A 12,500-nucleotide genomic window follows, 5' to 3' on the forward strand; every position below is an offset into this window, starting at 1 on the left:
GAGAGAGAGTGTGTGTGTGTGTGTGTGTGTGTGTGTGTGTGTGTGTGTGTGTGTGTGTGTGAGGGGGGAGGAGCTTGAGCGGGAACAAGGGAGGCCGCGTCACATGCAAACGTCCATATCTGCCCCCTCTCTTTCTTCTCTTCGCCATCCAGATAGATACACAACAGCTAGAAGCCACACACCTTGATGTAGCGTGTGCTGTTGAAGCCCACGTCAAACGACGCCACATTCAGCACGCCACTCGTTGGGTGCGTGCCGTTCTTGTTGATATTCAGTGCCAGTCTCCGCATCTCAAAGTCTGCCGTTGTTCGCGGTGTCAGCATCATGCGCAGCACCAGCAATGGCAGCGTTGCGTCGAGCGTAACGGCCACTGTGGGATCACCAGTTGCCCGCACGCCCTCTTCCGTAGCACATGCGCTCTTGTCATCGCTGCTGTTGTGTTGGACGTTGTCACCACCATGCCCCACACTCTCCGGCGTGTTGTGGCGGCTCTTGGGCGCGTGTGACGCCACGGCCGCAGCACCTCTGTTCTTGCTGTTACTGCCGGTGATCGTGGCGGTATCACCCGCACAATCCTTGTTCTGCTGCTGCTGCTGCTGCTGAGGTGTTGGGGTGGATTCACTCGACAGTTCGTCGTGAACGCGCGGGTGCGACGTCGAGGGAGCTTCTGCTGCAGCTGCAGCTGTTGCTGTTGAAGTGTGCGCCGTGCTTGAATCACGTGGCCCAGCTGGTTGTTGCATGCAGGGATTAGCAGTGCCGCCGCCCGCGCCGGTCGCATGGTTGGCACTGTTTGACTGCAGCTTGCGTGCAATGTGTGTTGCTTGGTCCGCAAGACAGTGCACGGCGAGCACAAGCGACACGTGCTGGTTGAGCGACCACAACACCTCGATGCGCGCAATCACGGGGCTAATCTGCAAATGCAATTTCCCGTCATCGAGATGATCGCGCTTCGCAGAGAGCGTCATCTCCCACGACAGCGCAAGCACCGTTGTGCGCTGTCCAGGACCGTGCCCGCCAATGTCACCAACATGGCTTGCGCTGCTTCTACGGCTGCCGCTGCTGCTGTTGGTATCACCGCTGCTCCATCCGTCCAGCACAGCGTGCGACGATTGCGTCTGCCTCACCGTGGTGGTGGCGTTGCTGTCGTTGCTGTTGCGAGACGACGACCGTGATGATGAGCGCGACCTGGTGGTGTCTGCGTCAGACGCGTCCGGAAACATTGGGGTGCATGTCCCCGGTGTCTGTGCACCCTGATCCTTTGCCCACCACGGCTGCGCAAATGTCGCTGTTTGCACCTCCGTATCGTGGTCGACAAACCCTTCATGCATGAACCGAGCAGGCGCATCATCATCATCATCATCATCATCATCATCATCATCATCATCATCATCATCATCATCATCATCATCATCATCAACATCAGCTGCTGTTGCTGCTGCATCCTCGCTTTCGTCTCTACTGTCACTAGCACGGTGAGTGCGGCGCACTGGCTGCTGTTTGGTGCCACCGCTGCGACGGCCAGGCCTATCATGTCGCCTTGTCGCACTCCCACCTCGTGATCTCATCACACCACCACCACCATCATCACTCTCACTGTCGCTGTCGCTGTCGTGCACACCAAGCATGGACGCCATTGCTCCTCCAACAAAGCTGCTTTGCAAACTGTGAAACACGTCGTCGTCATCATCATCGTCATCACTGACACCGTTCTGCACATCTCTACCGCTCCCGACATTTGCTCCAACTCCACCATTTCCCGCCCCACCACGTTGTGTGAGTGATGCAACCGTGGCAGCGGCAGCAGCGTCAATGGACGACAAGTGCTCATCGCTCGTCACGCTCACACCAGTCCACCGCCGCGTCCTGCGTCGTGCGTGCTGGTCACGAGGGGCCATCGGCGATGGTGAAGCCATCAAGGGTGACGGTGATGGTGATGACGATGCAGGCGACACGGACAGGGATGGCATGGAGGTGGTCTTGGCAGGGCGGGCAAACACATCATCGCCGCTGTCCCGCCCACCACCACTGCCAACAACGACTCTTGCGTCGCCATCGTCATGTCGCAGCGTGGCGTCGGCAACCGCAGCAAGGGCACCGCCACCGACAGTCCTGGATGGTGGACGCAGATTGGAGGTGGTGATGAAGCCTGCTGCAATATGGCCATCAAGACTTCCCGGGCCAGCAGCAATCTTGCTCACCGTGAACTGCGCACGCGAGAGGCCGAGGCAATACAGCGTCGTCTCTGCCAGCATCACCGTGCGTGCGTGTCGTGGGTTGTCCGTGTGTTTGCGTTGCGTACGACCTTGGTCGCATGCGGTTTGGTTCCTCTGCTGTTTGCTGTCAGTCTTGCGTGCACCCTCTCCACAGCCACCGGATTGTTTGCCAACACCACACGCGTTTTTCTTCTTCTGCTTCTTCTTGTTCTTCTTCGTCCTCCTCTTGCTGCCTTCGCTTCGGTTCGTGTTGCGATCGTGATGGCGCTGGCTCTTCCAACCATCATGCCCACCAGCACCGCCACTACGACTACTGCTGCTGTGTGCAGTGGATGGTGCGCACAGCTGCGTGCCCGGAACGCACACCACCATGCAGTCCAGCACAACCTCAGCGCTGAGCCCGACGCGAGACACGAGGTCTGGGGCGGCGATGATGGCGCCGAGTGGCGTGGACGATGTGAGATGCACGGCCTGACTCAGCACCTCGTACTTGCGGCGGCTGGAGGCCGTGGTGGAGGAGGTTGATGCCGTGTAGAACGTGGACGTGGACGCGTTGGTCGTCGTGGATGTGGCAGACGTTGACGTGGAAATGGGCACGGTGGTGCCAGCATCTGTTGGCATAGAGGTGGCAGACGCAGACGCGGACACAGCGCCGCCCGTGTCGCGCGCTTGTGGTTGTGATGCGTGTGCATCGCTGACACGGCTGCCAGCGCGCGTGAGATGGTCAACCAGCAGGTCGAGGAAGAGGAGAGCTGAAGGGGCAGCACACACCACAGCCTGCGTGCACCGCAACTGCGCCTTGCAATCGGGGCTCTCCCATCCACTTGCCGCCGTCTTTGCTGCCAACACATGCACATCTGTGAGGCGGAGTGCGGTGTCTGCGACGTGGTGGGAGGGCGAGAGCGGGCTGGTGATGTACAGTTTGCCTGGCAATCGCAGCACCTCCGGTACCGCATCGGCCTGCCACGCCCACGCCAAACGACCACTGCGCTGCTGGTGGTGCTGTTGCTGTTGTTGTGATGAGGGGGTGCGTTGGTGCTTATTGCTGGCCGGAGCGATGGTAGCAGGGGAGAACGTTGTGGCCGTGGCAGCCGTGGCACGACGCGTGTGTGGTGTTGCAGTGGCGTTTGGCGACCTGCCAACGTCATGAAAATCGCCACCACCACCACCACCACCACCACCACCACCACCACCACCACCACCACCACCGCGAACACCAGTTTGGTATGCTGCGGTGGATGCCGGCGCATGAGAGAACTGTGGTAGCTCTGGGCCTCTGAGGCTCTTGCGCGACTTGTGAACCTTGAAGACGCATTTCATGGCATCAAAATGGAGCGAGCTGCCAAAGGGCTGCGTGCCCTCCGGTGGAGGCAGCGGCGAGGATGACGACGACGAACTTGAGGGTGATGGCGGCTGCTTGCTGCCACGCTTCTTCCGCGCACTCTTGCGCCGTGATTTCCTGCGTTTGTCACCACCACCACCACCACCACCACCACCACCACCACCACCACCACCACCACCACCACCACCACCATCATCATCATCATCATCATCATCATCATCACATCCACCCAGGTTGTCACGCGCGTTGCCTGCAGGCACGGAGAACGAGTTGTGCGGCTGCAATGTCGCTGGCGCGTGCTGTCCCCACCAGTGCGTTTCGACGGCTGTCTGTTGCGCCGCTGAGCCATCACTTGGATTCGTCTCATCGTGGGCGTTGACGGAAACTCCAAACGCCAGGCGCTTTGCCAACAAATGGCCGCACATCACACGCGGGCGCTTCCACAGTGATGTCGATGAAGCAGAGAGGGGCGCTGCCGTGGCCGGTGTCTGTGTTGCTGCTTTGGTGGATGGTGTGCTGACGAAGATGGGGCCACTCGTGCCCGTTGCTCTTCGTTGTTGCTGGTGGTGGCGGTGGTGGCTTTGTTGGTGTTGTGGTGGCGTGTGCTTCGTGTGTTTCGCTTCAATCAAAATGTTTGCCTCGTCAACACGGGCGGCAACACTGATCTGCAACAGCCCCTGCATGCTCGCAACCATCAGGCGTTGCCCGCTCGTCAGATCAGAGCCAACGCTCGACTGTTGTTGTTGTTGTTGTTGTTGTTGTTGTTGTTGTTGTTGTTGTTGTTGTTGTTGTTGTTGTTGTTGTGCAGCAGCAGCTTGTCTCCTTGACGTTGTTGTGACACCACCACTTTTACCGGCACCGTCACCATCCCCATCACCAGCCACGCTGCAGTTGCTGTTGACGGGCTCCACTCCTGCTTCTCGCGCAAGCTCCGCCCTCATCATGGCGGTGGTGATGCTGTCATGCAGCGTCATCGAGCACAGCTGCGCCACGTGCACATGTGCATGGAAGCGGCCGAGGCCAACCGTTGCGCGCGCAGCCAACGCTAGCCGGTTCTCACCACTGCCACTGCTACTGCCTGATGCACCACCGCGGCCACTTGTTGCGTCACCGCCATCATTGCCGTTACCGCCACCGTCATCAGCACGAACAGCGTCGCCGTGACGACCAGCCGCAGCGCTACTGCTTGGGTTGTTTGCGGCAGTGGTGGTGGTGGTGGTGGTGGTAATACCACAGCGCTGCTGTTGAAGCGTGTACGACAGGGCCACTCGCGTTCCTTCAAACAGCGGCTGGTGGTGATAATGACGCTGCTGCTGCTGCTGCTGCTGCACATGAGCCCATCGCTCATCACTGGTGTGTTCACCATCAGCGCCAACGTCGTTGCCAGCATCATCCTCTTCGTCATCAGCACGCATGCTGTCACGGCCATCATCGCCACAGCACCCGTGTTCGAGGGCAGCGCCAATGCGATCCAGCCGGATCAGCGCACCGGTGGCCGAGCGCGACTGTGGACGCATCACGCACCCACCACCAACGTGCACGCACACGCTGCTCACACGGGGCGTGGTGTGGGAAGCATGCTTCTGCTTCTTCTGTGTGTTCTTGGTGTGCCGTGATGTCGAGGCATGTGTGTGCTTTGTGTGGTGACTTGCCTGCAGGCAGTGTTGCATGCGCACGCGCACCTCGCCCAAGCGAATGTTGCAGGGAACCAGCTGCCGGTTTGGTGTGTCAGAGAAGTATGTGCGGTTGAGCCAAGCGGACACGCGGTCCGGGCTGGCCATGGCGTCATTCATGGTTGCACCGGCGAGTTCATCCACATTGGCACCTGTTGTCATTAGCGACGATGGCTGCTGTTGTTGTTCTTGTTGGTGTTGTTTGTGCTGTTGCTGGCGCACATCAGAGTTGCTGGGGTGTTCGCTTGCGTGCAGTGGCGGCCGTTGTGGCGGGCGCAAGAGGGGGAGAAGTGTGCACCAGGCGGGTGCGTGTACATCCACACCTGCCAGGTCAACCGACACCCAGGCTGGAGCAGGCATGGTGCATGGCCCCGAGCGATGTGACGGCTGCACAAAGGCTGCTGTTATGTCCAGCGAGAGCGTGAGAGGCACAGTGGACGAAGCAATGCTTGTGCTACACGCAGCCAGCGAGCTTGACGAGACCTGCTCCGGTTGTTGTTGTTGTTGTTGTTGTTGTTGTTGTTGTTGTTGTTGGCGAGGTAAGCTTGTTCGTCCGATGGTTGCTGGTTCCTCCAGCCGTTCGCGAAATGCCCTGAAGCGCTTGAGGCCGTGCGGTCGCTGCTCTATCAACCAGTGCACGTCCGGCGCTTCACACACGCGCGTCTTTCGCGTCTGTATCGCACCCCTGTTGTTCTTCTTGTTCTTCTTCTTTGTAGTGGCTTCCTCTCGCTTGCCGATTACACCCTCTTCCTTCTCCTCTCTCCCGCTCACGCGTGCTGCACTTGTGTGTCGTTGCGTGGTTGTGGATGCTCTGCTGTCTGCAGTTGTAGTGGCTGCTGCGTCTGCTGCTTCGGCCAGTGCCGCTTCAGACATGAACACCGCATTTGCCGGAGCCAGCCATGCGGCCACGTGCACGTGTGACGTCTTACAGTGGCGCTGTGCCTCAGCAGCCAGCAGATATGAGACTGGATTGTGATCCCGCCACCGCCACACGTCACTGCCTACATCGGGAGTGCTCGTTCGTGGCAGTCCTCGTGCACTGTTGTTGTTGCTGCTGCTGCTGCTGCTGCTGCTGCTGCTGCTGCTGCTGCTGTTGTTGTTGTTGTTGTTGTTGTGTGTCGCACCCCCACGTAAGCTGGTGAGCGCTGCCGCTGCACGCTCGGGTGGAAGGTGGAGCACACGCGAGAGGCGCACGTGAAACTGCCACGATGTGCGACGGTGCGCGTGCTGTGCAGAGGACAGCAGTGAATCTGCCTCGGCTGAAGCCGATGCAATGCTCGTGTTTGAAGTTCGCGGCGGTAAGATGTCGGCCACTATGCGAACATCGCGCTCCAGTCGCACATGAACGAGCTGCACAGACGTGAATGGGCAGGGACGTGAACGTGTGAGGAGTGCAAATGGGTTGGTGTGCGTTGGGTGCGTGTGTGCTTGCGGGTACGTGCGCATGTATGCAGTGCGAATAGGTCTGTTCCCGCTCCTCTGCAACACCACCCATGACACACACACACACACATTCACACACACACACACATTCACACACACACATTCACACACGCACGCACACACACACATTCACACACACACACACACATTCACACACACACACACACGCACACACACACACACTCTCTCTCTCTCTGTCCGTTGTTTTTTTTTTCTCTCTCTCTCTCTGTCTCCCCCCCCCCCGTTTTATCTCAATGCACACCTTGAAAATGAACCAGGCAAGCCGGGTAATGAACGGCGTCGGTGGTGGTGGGGGCTGCTTGTTCTTGGGCAGTGAGGTGGGCGATGAAGCGGCAGTGCTTGCTGTTGGGCTGATGTACGTGTAGATAAACCCCCGCTTGATGGTGATTGTGAGGCCACTCTTGTCAATGAACCACGCGATTTGGTCCAGCTCCTGTGGAAAGACAACCCACCACAAGGCAAGTGAGGAGATATAGGGAGCAGGTTGGTTAGTGGCACGCGCAAAGTTGGGGCCACGGCACGCGTGCTACATGGGTGAGATACCGTATTGGGGACAAAAAAGACAGACACATAGACAGACACAGACAAAAACAGACACAGACACATAGATGCAGACACACGCACACACACATACACACACACACACACACACACACACATACATACACACACACCAGTGCAATCTTGGGGGTGGTGAGGCGAATGCTGGTCGCGGCCATCACACTGATCTGCCGAATCGTGAGCTCGCCGTGCAGGCTGCGGCGCACCATTCGGCCCAGCACAGTCTCCAGCACCCTGCAGTGTCAGCATATCAATGGATGTGGGGGTTTCAAAAACGTGGTGAGGTTGGCCTCCAACATCGAGTTGTAACGAACAGCTGAGTCAAGGCACACGCGAGGCTGTCAATGCACAAAAAAAAAAAAACGCACCTGGCCGGAAAAGCGGCGAGAATGATGGCAGCGCAGCTCGTTGCCATGCGCAAGATGGTGAAGAATGGGTGCAACGGAACAAGCCATGTCCACAAGAGGTTGAGCAAGATGATGTTCAGCAGCGTGCAAGCCAGGCTGGCAGCCACCAGCCCAGCACTGGCACCCCAAGCCATGCTTTGCTGTGTGTCGCTTGTGCTGTGGATGGCCCACACCCGCAGGCTACCACGTAGCCAGCTACTGCTGCCACTGCCAACGAGTCAAAAATTACTTCTGAGGGGAGTTCAACAACCAGTGCCGTCAGCAGTACCGGCAACACATCACAACTTCAGTTGAAACAAGCGCGTCTGACTGTGTGGCTTGGGTTCTCTGATGATGTGACGGCTGGTTCCGGATGCTTGCTGTGCGTGCCTGTTACTACTTTGCTTCGCTTGCTGTTGTTGATCCCTTCTTGATGGTGCGCCTTGTTTGTGTGTGTTTGTTGGCGATTTGCTGGTGCAGAGGTCAATTTTCTTTCGCACAATGCCACGGAAACGGCCAAAGCTGCAGCTCGCAGGACTGAGCGACGACGATGATGGCGGTGGTGGTGGCGAGAGGAGGGACGATGAAGGCTTACTGAGAGGGGTGGCAGCGGTGGTGCGGAGAGGCCAAGAGGACGAGAGCGCAGCGGGAGAAAGAGAAAGAGAAGCAGCGAGTGGGGCGGACGATGCTGAGCGGTTGCCTGGGCAAGAGGCCTTTGACAGCATCGCGGACTTGTTCCCAACACAGTACGTGTGCATGGATGCGGGGTGCTGTGTCGACAAGTCACATGGGCCAGGCGATGACCCTTTCTTGTTTGCGTGTGTGCGTGTGTGCGTGTGTGCGTGTTTGCGTGTGTGCGTGTGTGCGTGTGTGCGTGTGTGCGTGTGCGTTGTGTGGTTTCGTGTGTGTGTGCTCTTGTGTGTAGGTGCTTGTGTGCGCGTGATTGTGTGTGCGTGATTGTGTGTAGGTGCTTGTGCACATTGTGCACACATGCCTCCGCGGTACTGCACTGATACTGCTTGCTGCACTTGCGAATGCAGGTTTTTCAGCAATGTGCTGCCACCAGTGGTATTACAGCACCAGCTCTTTCATAGCGGCGTCGACCCCGGTGCCGTTGAACGATTTGTGGTGAGTGGGATCGCCTGCTGTGCGCATCTTCTATCTATGCCTGTGCGTCGGTGGAAGAAGCGGAAAGAGCAACCGTTGTGGTTTCCTTCCATCACAAACGCTGTTGTACCCATTGCACTGGCCTGAACTGCGGTGCTGTTGTTCAGGATGAGAGCTTGAAACGAGGAACCTTGCTGAAGTTTGAATTGGCGCGTCGTGATGCCGTGTGCCTCGTGCGCAAGCGCGGTAGGCGTGCCGCAGTTAGAGGGCAGTGGGACGTGCGCATTCTTGACGAATGGCTATGGCTGTGTGTGTGTGTGTGTGTGTGATGGCTTCCTGAAGCGCACGTATGCACGCGCAAACCCACACACAGACACCGACACTTGCACAAACTCACTTACTCACACTCACTTACTCACGCCCACACACACACACACACACTCTCTCTCTCCCTCTCTCAATAATTTGCCCTTATGCTCACCTCCTCGCCTTTCATTTCCCCTCCCCATCCCTCGTCAGATTATGTTGCATGCCTTCGCCGCCGGTTTCATCTCAAAGGGGCGGTTGACGCACAGGCGCAGAGCGCAAACGAGGGTGGCCGTGACAAAGCCGAAAGCACAAGCGTCGCTCAGAAGGGTGCGGCTGTGCCGGCTGCTGGCAGGAGCATACAGGACCTGGTGGCCACGTTCTTGCAACGTGTCACTCTCACAACACTTCTCGACAAGGTGTGAATGCGCTGTCCACTTTGCACATGTGTGTTCATTGGTGTGGGGAGCTGTGATTGTCTCAGGAGCAGCTTTGGGCCTCTCCCGTACTTCTGACGTTCTCTGCATGCCTGTGTATGTCCGTCTCACAATTGCCCATCTCTCCCTCTCACAACTACCACTTCTCTCTCTCTCTCTGTCTCTGTCTCTGTCTCTGTCTGCCTCCCTCCCTCCCTCTCTCTGTGTCTGTCTGTCTGTCTGTCTGTCTGTCTGTCTGTCTGTCTGTCTGTCTGTCTGTCTGTCTGTCTGTCTGTCTGTCTGTCTGTCTGTCTCTCTGTCTCACACGGGGCGCGATGCACAGGCCATGCTGACGGCACAAGGGTTTTCTGTACTCGACATTCCACGACTGGTCCAGGCGGGCGTACTGCGCATCATGCCAGGTCGTGCGAAAGCAGAGAGAGGCCTTGGGTGGGAATGGGGCTTTAGAACTTTGGAGGTTGCGCACAGGGGCGGAATGTGGGCCTTGATGTCGCTTGGTTGGGAAGGTGAAGCGAATCCATACACAATATCTTACACACACACACACACACACACACACACACACACACATGATGACAGGGTCGGATGGGCTGTTCTCGCTGGGGCTGCCAAACCTGGGCACGTTTGCAAAGGAGCTGCTTGAAGGGCGGAAGCAGCTGCTGGCCACCATCCGGCGCAAGAAGTACAAGTGCGTGTGCGCCATTACGTGGGCCGCGATGCATACAAGCGCTTTTGTCTGCGACGGGGTTCCGGCTCTGCAAACTCACATGCACACGCACGTTCATGTACACAAACAGTTACATGCACACGCACGTACATGTACACAAACCTTTGCACGCACGCACGTACATGAACGCAAACATATGCACATGTTCATGTACACGCGCATTCACATGTCCGCATGCCTGCGGCACTGCAGAGAAGCGCTGCGGGTGGACTTGGAGAAGGTGGCGTTGAAGGAGACACGCCTGCCTGTGCAGTACCACGTGTTGGACGTGATGGGGTGTTCCCACATTCGCGTGTCGCAGACCACGCGTGGGCCAATGCTTAGGGTTCAACAACACACAGCTCAACGTGCAGTGGGCGTGCATCATTAGCATGTATGTGTGTGTGTATGTGTGTGTGTGTGTGTGTGTGTGTGTGTGTGTGTGTGTGTGTATGTGTGTGTGTGTGTGTGTGTGTGTGTGTGTGTGTGTGTGTGTGCTTCTGGCTTCGTGCAGGAGAGAGCCCGTGGGGAGTGAAGGTCGTACAGAGGCTTGGGTATCGGTGTACTCATGTCAGACAGAACACCGTGCATCGCACGGCATAAACTATAGAGCTTGTAACAGCAGCACGAAAGCTGCGGCTCGCAATGTATGTACACGTGTGACGTGAGGCAGTTGAGGAGGAAGCCTTGTGCGAGAAGAAGTAACCGTAACATCACCAGTGTAAAGGACAGTAGGGAGGGAATCGACTGACAGCAGTGGTCATGGTGATAATGGGCAGGGCAGCTGGTTGAGCAGGGCTGCAAATACACACACGTCGACACACACGCAAGTGCACGCACAAGCACACACACACACACATCCACATCCACACACACACACACATCCACACACATCCACACACACACGCACACATCCACACACACACACACACACACCGTTTCTGCTCAATAGGAAGTTTATAATGCGTTGGTTCCACGACCCTCACATCTACACATCCACACACCATACACATCCACACACCATACACACACACACACACACACACATCCACACACATCCACACACCACACACACACACACACAGAGCACAGCATTCATTCATTCGGCCATGTGAAGGTCCAGGGACGGTCCGTCATCAGAGGCAATCCAGGAGGACGCGCCAGCCACGGTGAGAAGGCCTCCGGCTGCCGCGGCGATGTATGCCAGTGCATCGTCGCACTTGCCCAGCACGGGGATGAAGTCTGGGATGATGTCGATGGGAAGCTGGAGGTACAGGAATGCTTCTGCGGTGATGAGCATGCCCAGGGTCATGCACAGGTAGCCCGGGTCCACAGCCACAATGTCCATGACATCTGTGATGAGCAGGGACTGGTACCACAGCACTGGCGCCGTCGCCATGAACATGATGCAGCCCACCTGCTGCATGAACCCTCCAACCAACCCAGACATTGTGCTTGGCTGCCGTGAAGGTTTGTTTGTGTGTGCTTGCGTGTTGTCTTGCGTGTTGTGTTGTGCTTTGTTTGTGTGCAATTTGGCTGTCTTGCTTTGGCTTGTGCGAATGTCATGTCACGCTTTCTTTCGTTCCCAAGTGCCCACACGCACCATCCTGCCGTTCCTCCCATTATCCCCACGATCGCTCAGCTCCCCAAAGCGCCCATCATCTTGGCGCCTCCTCTCTCTTGTGCTCTGCAGGACCAAGGTTATGTGTTTCATCGTTTCATTCCTTCATGTGCATCAAAAGGACCGCCAGGGCGTTGTGTGTATGTATGTATGCACAAGCAGGTAGACAAGTCTCTTAGCCCCTTTCAAAAAGGGTGTGTGAGAAGCAAGAGATAAGCTGAAAGCACGCAATGAAGGGACACTTAGGAGCAAGGACTGTGCTTCGTCAAGAAAGGGGAGGAGGAGGAGGAGGAGGGTCGAGGGGTGGTCATAGGTTGAAACCGGGCAAGGAAAGGAAGAAAGGAAGGTCATGAGAGCATGATAAATGGCGGCAAGTGTATCAATCAATCAATCAACCACACACACACACACACACACACACACACACACACACAGACAGCAAGTCTAGTAGGTGGATGATGATTGGGCAAAGGGGACGTGTGTCGGCTGCACCAAACGACAGGCGGCCAGCTGCGCAAAGTGGCTCACGTCCCAGCCTTGCACGCGTGCCGTGGAGGCAACCCGCATGTACAGGCTTGTATCGACGCCTGGCATCTCCTCCTTGCACACAATGGGGAATGCCGGGTAGAGGCTGGCCATGTACTCCAGCAGCGCCGCCATGTCGGTGCAGCCGAGCAAGTGTTG

At 57.3% G+C, this 12,500-nt stretch overlaps 4 protein-coding genes across 4 annotated transcripts in view; 1 reads left to right on the top strand and 3 right to left on the bottom strand.

The window, feature by feature from the left end:
- Window positions 1-167: 167 nt before the first annotated feature.
- PTSG_07835 (uncharacterized protein) lies at window positions 168-8,080 on the bottom strand (the record flags this gene model as incomplete). The annotated part of the gene is made up of 10 exons (XM_004991582.1): window positions 7,622-8,080; window positions 7,367-7,487; window positions 6,934-7,125; window positions 6,353-6,578; window positions 5,527-5,629; window positions 5,238-5,328; window positions 4,409-5,060; window positions 2,580-4,051; window positions 1,957-2,204; window positions 168-1,185 (listed from the first exon to the last, which is right to left on the bottom strand). Exons 1-10 carry the CDS (start codon window positions 7,792-7,794, stop codon window positions 168-170), a joined length of 4,296 nt encoding a protein of 1,431 aa, XP_004991639.1. The 5' UTR covers window positions 7,795-8,080.
- Window positions 8,081-8,110: 30 nt separating this feature from the next.
- On the top strand, window positions 8,111-10,626 carry PTSG_07836 (uncharacterized protein). Its single transcript, XM_004991583.1, has 7 exons — window positions 8,111-8,385; window positions 8,680-8,767; window positions 8,914-8,992; window positions 9,266-9,471; window positions 9,812-9,890; window positions 10,069-10,177; window positions 10,409-10,626. Exons 1-7 carry the CDS (start codon window positions 8,141-8,143, stop codon window positions 10,584-10,586), a joined length of 984 nt encoding a protein of 327 aa, XP_004991640.1. The 5' UTR covers window positions 8,111-8,140; the 3' UTR covers window positions 10,587-10,626.
- Window positions 10,627-11,228: 602 nt separating this feature from the next.
- Window positions 11,229-11,791, bottom strand: PTSG_12642 (uncharacterized protein). The gene has a single exon (XM_004991584.1). It carries the CDS (start codon window positions 11,643-11,645, stop codon window positions 11,295-11,297), a length of 351 nt encoding a protein of 116 aa, XP_004991641.1. The 5' UTR covers window positions 11,646-11,791; the 3' UTR covers window positions 11,229-11,294.
- An 83-nt stretch (window positions 11,792-11,874) lies between these two features.
- PTSG_12643 (uncharacterized protein) overlaps window positions 11,875-12,500 on the bottom strand; it is a 1,856-nt gene continuing 1,230 nt past the window's right edge. The window contains exon 1 of the mRNA XM_004991585.1: window positions 11,875-12,500. This exon is cut by the window's right edge and continues 1,230 nt beyond it. Within this exon, the coding sequence (XP_004991642.1) occupies window positions 12,261-12,500 (240 nt within the window). The 3' untranslated portion in view covers window positions 11,875-12,260.

Source organism: Salpingoeca rosetta (assembly GCF_000188695.1).
Source record: "Salpingoeca rosetta unplaced genomic scaffold supercont1.19, whole genome shotgun sequence".
In the NCBI taxonomy this organism is placed as follows: Eukaryota; class Choanoflagellata; order Craspedida; family Salpingoecidae; genus Salpingoeca; species Salpingoeca rosetta.

Coding starts and splice junctions, on each gene's coding strand:
- PTSG_07836 (XM_004991583.1), top strand. CDS start 8,141: ATGCCACGGAAACGGCCAAAGCTGCAGCTCGCAGGACTGAGCGACGAC. Junction 9,472..9,811: donor TCACAACACTTCTCGACAAG/GTGTGAATGCGC, acceptor CGCGATGCACAG/GCCATGCTGACGGCACAAGG. Junction 10,178..10,408: donor ATCCGGCGCAAGAAGTACAA/GTGCGTGTGCGC, acceptor GCGGCACTGCAG/AGAAGCGCTGCGGGTGGACT.
- PTSG_12642 (XM_004991584.1), bottom strand. CDS start 11,645: ATGTCTGGGTTGGTTGGAGGGTTCATGCAGCAGGTGGGCTGCATCATG.